Source organism: Dendronephthya gigantea, unplaced genomic scaffold, assembly GCF_004324835.1.
Source record: "Dendronephthya gigantea isolate DGI-Jeju-01 unplaced genomic scaffold, DenGig_1.0 000205F, whole genome shotgun sequence".
Classification (NCBI taxonomy): Eukaryota; Metazoa; Cnidaria; class Anthozoa; order Malacalcyonacea; family Nephtheidae; genus Dendronephthya; species Dendronephthya gigantea.
This window is the reverse complement of record NW_021163215.1, coordinates 234,429-245,809: the sequence shown is the minus strand read 5'-3', so window position 1 is coordinate 245,809 and position 11,381 is coordinate 234,429. Positions and strand designations below refer to the sequence as shown.

General features: G+C 36.9%; 1 protein-coding gene and 1 long non-coding RNA gene across 2 annotated transcripts; both read left to right on the top strand.

Annotated features, from left to right (window-relative positions):
* LOC114539545 lies at nt 1-5,121 on the top strand. The gene is made up of 6 exons (XM_028560178.1): nt 1-147; nt 2,202-2,298; nt 2,548-2,766; nt 3,678-4,048; nt 4,282-4,449; nt 4,972-5,121. The coding sequence occupies exons 1-6, from the start codon at nt 1-3 to the stop codon at nt 5,119-5,121; spliced, it is 1,152 nt and encodes a 383-aa protein (XP_028415979.1).
* Nucleotides 5,122-5,225: 104 nt separating this feature from the next.
* Nucleotides 5,226-6,802, top strand: LOC114539530. The gene is made up of 3 exons (XR_003688899.1): nt 5,226-5,331; nt 6,419-6,512; nt 6,753-6,802. It is a non-coding gene; the product is annotated as an uncharacterized LOC114539530 (long non-coding RNA).
* Nucleotides 6,803-11,381: the final 4,579 nt, after the last annotated feature.

Sequence of the window (11,381 nt, the reverse complement as noted above, 5' to 3'; positions counted from 1 at the left end):
ATGGAACCAGCTCAACCAACAGGAAGAATGACCCTCAATTGGTTTGCGTTGAGCGACGGTTTCTTACCACCGGGGGTCGCGACCGGAACTGTTTCTTACAACGCTTTCACGAGTGGAAGTGTTTGTACTGACATCAGTTTTGCAAAGGTAAATATTTTACTAAACAACAGTGTTATAGGTACTATATTTGTTGACTCTGTATGTTTTGTGAAAAACGTAAATGTATATAATAAAAGCTGAAGGTAAGAACAAATTAACCCTTTCCTCTTCCAGACTTTCAAGGACACACCTAAGATTTTTCTTAGCGTCCGACACGTTGGAAATATCGAACGAAAAGACGTGATGACCTTTTGGGCAGAAGATGTAGCAGAAAAGCAATTTCGAGTTTGCTTGAGGGAAATGGTTTCCTTCTCTGGAACTCACGAGAATGTGCATATTGTAAGTATGCTGTTGATATAAACAACATTTTCTTTTTTTTTGAGAATACTACCGCATAAGCAACAAAAGTTCTTCAAAGGCTTCGAGGACCGGTTATGCCAATAAAGAAAACCAAACAATTCAAATGCAAATGACAGAACGTGCAACAATTAGACAAAAGCCCCGTTTACACTACACTCGATTTATCGCACGGCACGGCTAAAATGAGTACCCGTGCCCACTTCATTCGTGCCCGGCCTTTGTTTTAGTAGCCTGAACACTATTAAAATTGGGCACAGGTACCTATTTTAGCCGTGCCGTGCCGATAAATTGAGTGTAGTGTAAACGGGGTTAGAGTTCGACCATGCTAGCATAAGGGCCTGTTCATATTACACGTTAGCTTGGCAGTGCGGGATCTCGCTTCACATATTATTTCACTATAATTGCATTCATACGGAACCGGGCCAGCTTGGGTTTGGCGAGATCTCGACTGAAGGAAGCGAGATCTTGCGTTCAACGGGTTCATGATGTAAAAATATCAAGCGGGCCTGCAAAAGCGAGCCAGCCCGGCTATGCCAGGTTGGGCTTTCATATGAACAGGCCCTAAGGCCTGAAACAAATAACTCACATTATAAGATTCCTATGCGTTTTCTACGTATACATTTTCTATATTAAACACAAGTAATTAATCCAAATTATTAAGTACTTTAATTAGGCCAGATGCTTTAAAAACAAGCAAATAAAACATAAATTTTGTTACGGAATCATGATTTACATATTACATTTGTACCTGTTTTCAGGATTGGGTTGCGATGGAAAATACATTCAGCGGGAACATGACGGACCTTAATTCAATAATGTTCCCTAACACTGATCAACCCTCTTCTGATGATAATTATGCATATTGTAAGGTAAATACTATTTTCTAATTCAATGTTTCAAATCAAGTTGTGTTTATTCACGGCGAGTATTTTAGTATTAGTTTTCACCATTGATATCAACATTACAGGTCCGAAATTTCTCACGCCGCTTCTATGAGCCGCCCGTAGTTCTTGTCAGCGCCCGCCGTAAACAAAACTTATCGGACACGGACGAAAATATTGTAGCGTGGGTTAAGGTAACTATATTAAAGTGAATTACATAGAATACAAATCAGTCTTTTTCAATGGAAGTTGGCAAGTTCGATCAAAAAACTTTTTATAAGTTTGCTTGGGTTACATCGACTATACATCTGTCAAACGAAAAAAGCCATGCATGTTTTCGCATGTTTTTGCATCCTTTAAAATTTAACTAACAAAAATGTTCAGTCGTACGTGGGTACAATTTTTAATTTTTTTTTCAAAGATTCAACTGTTTTAGATTTGTCGAGCATTAAGAAACCATGCTATCTTCTAATGCCATGCTATTAAAAATATGTTTGACCGTTATTTAGAATGAGAAACCTCTTTGCAAATGTACAAAATTAATGTATATATACAAGTATTTTTAACAACTTTCAGTGTTCAGAAAATACCCAGATTAACACTTGTTTAAAACATGCACCCATATAAAAACTTCACGGGCTGGCAAAGATTACTCTGGAAATGTTCACAATTTTCTTGATGAACAATGCAAATTTAAAAAAATTCTATTTACATGCAGCGTTCATGCTTTAGGACAGAAACAAAATTAATTTAAAACCGCGTTTCATTTCGAATTTAAATAATAGAGTGGAAAGAGTGCCCTCCGCACTATAGACCCTGTTGTTTGAGAATCGCTTTAATTAGTTAATGTTATTACCGCAGGATGTTAGCGTCACAGCATTTGAGGTGTGCATAAAAGACCTCCCTGGATTAATCGGGAATCACGAACCAATAACAGTTGACTATTCTGCTGTAGGAGGTATATATATTGTACAAATATTATAACTAATACGGCCATGACGAATAGTAGGAGTATTCCTACATTCTGCATATCCCAATAAAAGCGAGGCCACGAAAAGGCTTAGTGTTAGAAAGCCCAGCCTTTTTATTTATTTTATGGCCTTTTTATGTTTAGTTTATTTTCATTGCAATGGCCCGCATGATTTTGCTATGAGAAAATCAACCAATTCTAGCAAATTACAATCAACGCAATTCATTATTCCCGTAGATCTTGATCCCTGTCTTGACGTTACATGTGAAAAGTTCGCAGTTTGTCGTGCGTTTGGTCCCTACGATGCACGATGTGTCTGTGTAACAGATTGTCCTTCAGTCGAACAAAAACTCTGCGCTTCAAACGGACAAACTTTCAACAATGTTTGTTTATTCCAACTAAAAGTTTGTCAAACCAAAGCAAACTATACAATTTATCATCGCAGGAATTGCAGAGGTAAACGCTGTTATGAAATATACATCATTCTATAGCTATAGTGCACGTATAAAGGCCCTGTTACACGGTGCAATTTTTCTTGCAACTTGCAATGCTATTTTACTTTTGAGAGATGTAAATTTTGGCAACTACGAAATGTTATGTGTATTACTACAAGGCGAGGAAGTTAATTTTGAAGTTGCATTTCAAAGTGAAACCTGCATTTCTTAAAAGAAGAATTGCATTCCAAATTGCACGAAAAATTGCATCGTGTAACAACAGAGCCTTAAGTCAAGTAATATAAAAACTCCGTTAAGAGTAAACATTTTAAATAGTGTATTTTCCCAAATATTTACTCTTTACGGAGTTTCTATTAATGCGGTAATATTGCTGTATGTTTTCATGGTGACATCAAATAAGTAAATTAGCTTGTAGGTACACCACGTAAGTATTTTATCACTGCAAAGCTTTCCGTCCGTTAACCTGGGCCATCAAAATTACCCTGATGAAGGCCCGGGTAAACGCACGGAAAGCTATAATTATGCGGTATGAAATAATTACGTTGAGTTTCTATTGTTTTATATTTTATTAAAATACTCATGCAGTGGCTCCCGTAACCAAGTAACATATTTATATGCAACTATTAAAATATCATAACAATAAAATATTTTTCTATTTTTTTAAAACCAATGCATAGTGAAATTAAAAAAAGAAAAAACGAGCAGCAGAAGAGAATTATCAGAGAATTAGTCTCTCTGATAATCATCTAAACAATTACAAAAGAGTTCGGGAAAAAGAGGACACAAATAGAAGAGCTATATAAAAATAAGTGGATGCGTGAGAACTCGAATATTGTGACGTATAGTTTTAACTCTAAACGGTTGTCTTTGTGAAGTATACTATATTTATTCCTATTCCTAATGCATTTTTAGGTTTTCCTATGAGGAGAGGCAGAAGATACGTCGCTGATGTTCCTAATTGGTCTCGTTCACATTGCCAAACTGTTAAATTCGATCCTTTATCTTTCTATCCGGACAAACCTGTTCACGTGCAGATCAGCGTGAGCCACGTGAATGACTCGGGCCAAGTTCATGAAGCCGCAGTATCGTGGGTAGAAGATGTGAGCGACACTCATTTCAAATTTTGTGTGATGGAGTCAGGAAGAAATGAAGGGCCACCTCATGGATTTGCTACTGTTGAATATATGGCTTATCAAGGCGCTCCCAGCGGAGGGTTGGCGGGATCGGTGCTGATTCCAGAGTGGTGGACTGGATCCAAGTGCCAATATGTGAAAATGTCATCGGTAAGCCCAGGCCGATGAAATATATTTCAAAATGAATTCATAGAGAAGGCTATACATATGCAAATTACTTCCCAATAGAATACGTCGAACCTCTAAATAATTCATTATTAGTGAGAAATAATCTTTAGACTCAGAGATATATTTTTCTTGTCATCTCAAATGAGAATTTGAAACGGAAAAATGCTATCCGAAATGTTTAGACGATCAGTTTTAATCAGTTCACTTTGCCAAAGGGATCTTTTTACTCAACACCAACGGTCTTGGTGACAGCAGAACATCATCGACTTAGTCTTAAACACGACGCTGCATCATTGTGGTTGGAAAACGTCAATAGATACTCATTTAAAGTGTGTATGCGTGAATTACAAAACTTTGATGGACCTCACCAAGATATTTACGTGGTGAGTCAACTAAATACGCATCAAAATATATTATGCCATAATTCAAACCCTGTTAATCAATCACTGTTATAAACCTTGTGCAATCAAGTAAATTAAATTATGTGCGAAGGCATCGCAGCATCAGCTCAGTATATATTCAACGTCTTGTTGATAATTGGAGGGAGAAAGCGCATACATACATATGCACACTGCACATTTTAGACGTCTGCTTGAGGTATTAGCGCTGTATGAATGTGTGTAATAGCGAGTTATGCATCGAACAGTGCGTACATTACGTAAAGTTCCTAAATTTTTGGATACATAAAAGTTTGGGCTTTACTCCTTGTTCCACTGAGAAATTTATGTTTTTGAAAGCTCCAGCTTGCGCGTCATTTAGAAATTAGGCTTTAGAAATTTGAAAAATGCGCCTAATCGGTCTACGACAATCTTTTTCTTATTCAAAATATACAAAAAATATACGGCAGAGCATTCTATGTAGATACCTATATTTTTAAGTGAATGCATGATTTTGTTTTTTTTTAGAATTGGATTGCATTTGAAACTCTCGAACGGCCTATTTTCACAGAACAAGGCTCCAATCATTTCGTCCGCACTTCGAAGAATCCTCCGCCCAGCACCAATTACGCACAATGCAAGGTAAAATTTGTAATTATTTTTCATTGCATAAAATGACAACGAAAATTAACTTACGAACTATTAAGTTATCAATCATCATAAATATATTCGCGGGTCATAAATCAAAAGTTTTGAGCGATGATTTTTCAGGATGTCACTTTTGCAGCCAACTATACCAAACCACCAACGGTGTTAGTTTCTCCGAAGCACAGTACATCAGGAAATAATGTTGATCCAAAAAACAATGGAATCTCCACATGGATTGAGGTATCTATCCAAATTTTGGTTATACATAGGAGCTATTCTAGACAGCTATTATATTTGTTACACTAATTCTTAGTGCAGTTGCAATATGTCTATATTGCGACTACACTGCGACTTCAATGTATCAACTAATATATGACGAGTTAATTATTTCACTCTTCAAAACAGCTAAAAACGTCGTTTTAGAAAATACAGGAAGTCTTAGTATGTTAACTGAAGATCTAGCTAGTACAAGTTAACTATAATGCGCTGGGAATACATCGGGGACGATCATTAGGTGGCTGTTTATACTGAATTCCACCAGTAAAATGCTTGCTTAACATAATGTGCCAGTAAATTACCTCAATACTCCAAAAAATTGGTAACTTTGCCAAAAAATGATTGTGTGGCAAGTACTGCAGGCCATTGTCAACCAGATGTGAATGTGCCTTAACCCAAGACTCACCTCAATCGATCTGAAATAGAATTAGTTAAGTTTAGATAGAGAGACCGATTTGCAGGATAGTATGATCTAGTCGGCATTATTTTTTTTTACTCTAGTCGGCATTATTTTTTTTTAATTACGAACAAAAAACGAGTCTTGTCTAAGGGCGGTTTTCCACTAGACGGAATTTTTTGACTGAACGAAATTTTTCGTCTGACTATCTTTTTCATTGTGACCGAGGTTAAGGGAATTCGCTGCGGTCGAATCCTCTGAATTGAAATGAAAACTAGGCAAAAGACTTCAGAATAAAAAAATAGAGCCCAGTGGAAAACCTATATAATATCGACTGTATGCCGCAACGGATGATGTTGGGAAAATACAACAAAAGCAGTTTTACCTGAAGTAGTGTTCTTACCCCTCTGAGTGCACAGCAAAAGTTAATTGAATGTTTCTCTAACTCTCAAAAAACCAATGTTAGGTAGTCCTGTTGTAAGCAACACTCGGGTAATGTAACAAATAAAAATTTTCACGCACAGTTGTATAGAACTTTTTGATCATTTTAATACATTATCCTTTCATTGTACATTAATCAACGTAATCTACCGTATAAAATCATGTTTTGAAAAGGAAGATTGTAACTTAATTTTTCTTGTTACATCTTTGTAGACTATTACAGATGCGTCTTTTAGAATATGTTTTAAAGAGTTACACAGCACCAATGGTTATGATCCTGTTACAATATCCCATGTTGTCTTAGGAGGTGAGATTGACTTGAAATTAGGCGTTCGCGGTTTTTCGTACTGGTTCACCTAAAGTCTCTACTATCTAAGTAACTTTAATCTTCTTGCAAAACATTTAGACGCTTAATATTATACCAGTGTTTGAAATGTGCATTTATCAATTTTGCAAGACTGTAGGGAACCACTCTCCCAAAACTTTTAACGTTCCAGAATTTTTCGCAACTTTCCCCCCCCCCCCACAATTCATGTCTTTTTACCAGAAATCTGTGATTCGGGGTGGATATACTTCGGAGGATATTGTCATAAAATAAAAACTTCGTGTGAGACGTGGAAAAAAGCTTCAACAACGTGCATGGGTTACGGTTCAACTCTGGCTAGAATTGAAAGTTCTGAACAAGACGTCTTCGTTCAAAATCTTCATTATGGAAAGCAGCCATCTTGGATCGGATTGAATGATCAAGCAAATGAGGGGTTATATTTGTGGAGCGATGGCGGACCTGCCTCCTACACATACTGGGATCCACAAGTATCCACACCTCACAGCGAGACTGAGGACTGTGTTGAGATTTCAGAAAAAGATACGAAATACCATTGGCAATCGTCATCATGTGACAATTGTCGAGGTTATACGTGTATGAAAGGTATAATCTGAAATTACGGACATAGTAGCTATTTGAAATGCTCTCAATTAGGAGAAGCGTTCTATCTATCATTTTGAGTTAGCAGTACAAGCTTAAATTCTTCCACTGAAACGGTACAGTTTCTTTTGACATTAGATTATGATGAGTGCACCCAAAATACCCACGCTTGTGACCCAAATGCTGATTGCAAAAACACCGACGGTTCATATAAATGTCAATGCCGAAGTGGTTTTACTGGCAATGGAAAAGAGTGCAGAGGTATTTTTTACAGTTCATAATCAGTTTGCAAATCCTATAATGGACTTTTTATTGACTACAATTTTTGCTTTTCATCTCATTAACCAATGTATGGAGCGAGATTTTTCAAGATATTACTAAAAACTAGAATAAATTCATCACGATTTCACTAGCAACAACAAACCTATTTATCAGTATTTATAAGGGTTAAAATACAGCCTATTATTTTTTTTTAAAATGATTGACAGCCTGTGAATGTCTAAAAGTGATATGTGAAATTATCATGTCAAATGAGTGACGCCTTACTGGGTGATACAATTTTTAACCCACGTGTCATATCTAACATTATGACGTCATACCAATGGCGAGGACACCAACGTCCCAAGGAGGGGAAATGTGAAACAGCAAAATGCGAGCAAACAAAGCAATAATGTCCATTATTAAAACAAATATTAAAATTGAATTCGGTAAATTTGAATTGTAGCAACACAGTGGGCTCCTACACGTGTTATTGTAGGAAAGGGTATACCGGTAACGGTCTTTCATGTACAGGTAAAGTCAGCAGATTACATGCCTTGCGCTCTGCACATTGAAAAATACTAATTAACGTCCATAAGTGATACAAACATATAGTTATCGTTATATTGCTTCGTGGATTTAGTGTGCTGTGTGTGACATGTTTCCTCCATTTTGTTGTGTGTTCAAAGACGGGTAGGAAAGCAACAATTAAGATTAGACGCCAAAACCAAAAAATTCACCAGGCCCAACTCTATATTGATACCGTACAAAGCGATGGTGCACATATTGATCTTCCTTAGATTACACATTTAAACTGTTCTAAGAAATACCGTGTAAGGTAGAATTTCTAAAAACGTATTCCCATCACACCTATCGCGGTATTCTAACCAGTCATAATTATAACCATACGTGCACCATATAACAAGACATTTACGTTAATAGATGTGGACGAGTGCTCCATTGGCGGTATGCATTCTTGTGACTCAAACGCACATTGTAGCAACACTGCTGGTTCCTATATTTGTCGATGTCGAAGTGGTTATGAAGGTGACGGGTTTTCTTCTCTGGGTACGTCAGTATTGATAAACTCAATTACTATAAGGTGAACTAGAGGTGACACTAAGGCATTTACTATCACCGATGCTGTCAGCTCAATGTCGCTAGCTATATATTTAGCATAAGTACGTTTCACTTTCGCTAAAAGCCTTCGATATATCTGATATTGGCATTCTGTTTACATTATTAAACAACTTGCTGCATATTCTTTCATTTCATTATTTGCTGCGCGAAACCGTCAAAAATCGTCCAAATGAAGTGACGTGAGGTTATTCGTATATTTTGTGTCGTGTAAGGTGTTTCTTTGCTCTAAAAGCCCGTCGTATGTCGTACCTGCCACGTCGTCAAACGTAAATTTTCTTCTAACAAAACGACGCGCCATAGTTCTGTTAGGCAAAAATACGCAATGTGCTGATCAGAAGCAGAGAAAGCAACCAGAACAGTTATTCGCTAGAATATGTAATTTTTGGCTGGGAAAAGGGTGGAGAATATGTGACACGCCCAACGCCTGAATGCATTTGTTCACCCGCTCTTTTATATACTCATGTTACCTAGTTGACCCAACTAGTTGACCGTGAGTTAGTCAGAGTTATTAATTCGACCGTGAGTTATTAAACTCGAAATGAGAAGTGTGCCAAAAGTGACACGCCACTTTTGCAGTACTCATCCTCTGAAACTGATTGAGTTGCGGGCCAATTTTAGTGTCGTGCGGGAATCCTGGTCGCCTACGTAATGGGTACGCAAGAGGAAACAGGTATACTGAAGGATCGACGGTGACTTTCCGTTGATATAGCGAGAGTGACCGTCTGTATGGGGCATCTTCTACTACATGTCAGTCAAACGGGTTATGGAGCAATCCAATTCCTACTTGTAAGTAACAAGACTTAAATGCTTTCTTATTTAAATGTAGCCTCAGTTTTTTTGTATGCATGTATTAGCATAGTTTTGGCCCATTTTCCATTTCAGCCGTAACGTAAAAAAACGTGGTATACCCTGTATTTCGATTGAAGTGCGGGAAACGACCGCGTGAAATACGTCTGAACATGACCAAAAATTAGATTCAACATGATAATAGAGCCATAAAAACCGCATATTTAATTAGCCTTGTTCACACAATCAAAAGCGAAATACATATGAGAAAATCGCGACTTACCTGTCCATCCGTCTTTGATTTTCCTTTACAAAGTTTGTATAATCATTTCCGCAAGTCTTTGATTATAGAACAGTGTTCAAACAATCACAATGAAGCAAAATAGGACGTATTGTGAATGAGCAAACCGCTTCCAAATGTTATTTAAATTGTATGTCAACAAACAGCCATATTTAGTGACATCTTGCGAGCTGCATGACAAGTTTAGGTCTTTATAATACCGTCTTGATTACAACCTTTTTCTTGTCCACAAGTCTTGTTCGTCAGAACACATGATCGACTCGATTTGCATCCAAAATACTCGACTGGTCTGTAATTTAAAATGGTCCAGCCAGAAAATCTATCCCTGGTAATGCTAATATTTTGATGCGAAAACAATCATTGAATTTCTATAGAAATGAATAATTAGGATAACTGTGGTTAAGGACAGAATTGGCCAATCAGAGCCGTGTATTTCAGAGTTAACTAAGATTTAACTATGCAAAATTTAGTTAAGGAGTTTTATACAACCGGCCCAAGGTAAATTACTTTACTCTATTCTTAACCCAAATTTGGCAGCCATCTTGAATTCGCAATGTTATGTTTTCCCACTTGCGCCCGCGTACTAATTTATCAACCGCTGACTGTATCAAATTTCTGGGAAAAGTGGCATTGTGAAATGATACCGTAAATTTTTACAAATGAATAATTATTTAACTTTTCTGCCTTTTAGGTAGCTATAGGTATGGAAGATAGGACTGTGGATTGCTATTGATGTTTGGATTTTAAAACCGCTGTTTTAAGAATGAACTAAAATGCACGTAGACTAGCAAACAGACTAAGATAAAATTTTGACAAAAACAATTATAAATGTGTAGTATCAACTTAATGAAAGGCCTATTACATTGTGATTTAATTTGATGTTACTCACTTCGCACCAATTGATTTGGACTTCTCCCGAGTTAGACCACATACTCAATCCGTGATCACGAAAAAAATAGCAAAAATATCAACATTTATAGAAGCTAGGCAAAGGAACATGATTTGGCAATAAATACAAAATAAAAACAAATAAGAAATGACAATAAATACGCCAAATTCATGTTTATCCTTTAAGAGACGTCAATTCGCCCACATAATTATACAGACCTGTAGATGTGTATTCAGTTAATAATTGCACTGATGAAGGCCCGGGTTAACGAACCGAAAGTTTTGCAGTATTAAATACCTACGTGGTGTTCCTACAAGCTGATTTACTTAATAAACGAAGACATTGTAGAACTATATGAGCTATTGGATGCAATGACTTTGCGGTTGTTAATAATGAGAGAGTGTACATGTTGTGTGATTCGGCAGTCTGGTATAATAAACGAAATATATTATGTAAGAACGATGCTCTGTCACTATTAGTTCAACCTCCCTTGAAAAAAAATACGTGCATGCAGAACTGAATATATGAATAAACAAACCCTCCCCCCCCCCATATCCTCCCAGTTTCGGCCCTGGAGGTTTCCGGGGCTTAAAAATAATGTTTAAGTAAGTATAGGCAAGGACACATACCCATAACCCATATTTCGTGAGTAAATATTATCGGGAGGCTTTATCGCCAGCTCAGTGTTATGTTGACAGATCGAGTCCAACTGAGTGAACTGATTAATTTACAGACAAAAAAGGCGTCTGACAACTTGTTTAAATATTGACTTGCACAAGCTTTGACGTGCTTTATATTTTGTAATAAGTTAACACGATTGAGATAAATCTATACACCAGGTATGGGCGGGTTGTATGAAAGCCGGATAGCGCTATCC

Bases quoted from the DNA above. Each gene is read 5' to 3' on its own strand.
- LOC114539545 (XM_028560178.1), top strand. From the start codon at position 1: ATGGAACCAGCTCAACCAACAGGAAGAATGACCCTCAATTGGTTTGCG. The intron at 2,299-2,547 runs GTATATATATTG...TTATTCCCGTAG, and splicing joins TGACTATTCTGCTGTAGGAG to ATCTTGATCCCTGTCTTGAC. The intron at 4,049-4,281 runs GTAAGCCCAGGC...ACTTTGCCAAAG, and splicing joins AATATGTGAAAATGTCATCG to GGATCTTTTTACTCAACACC.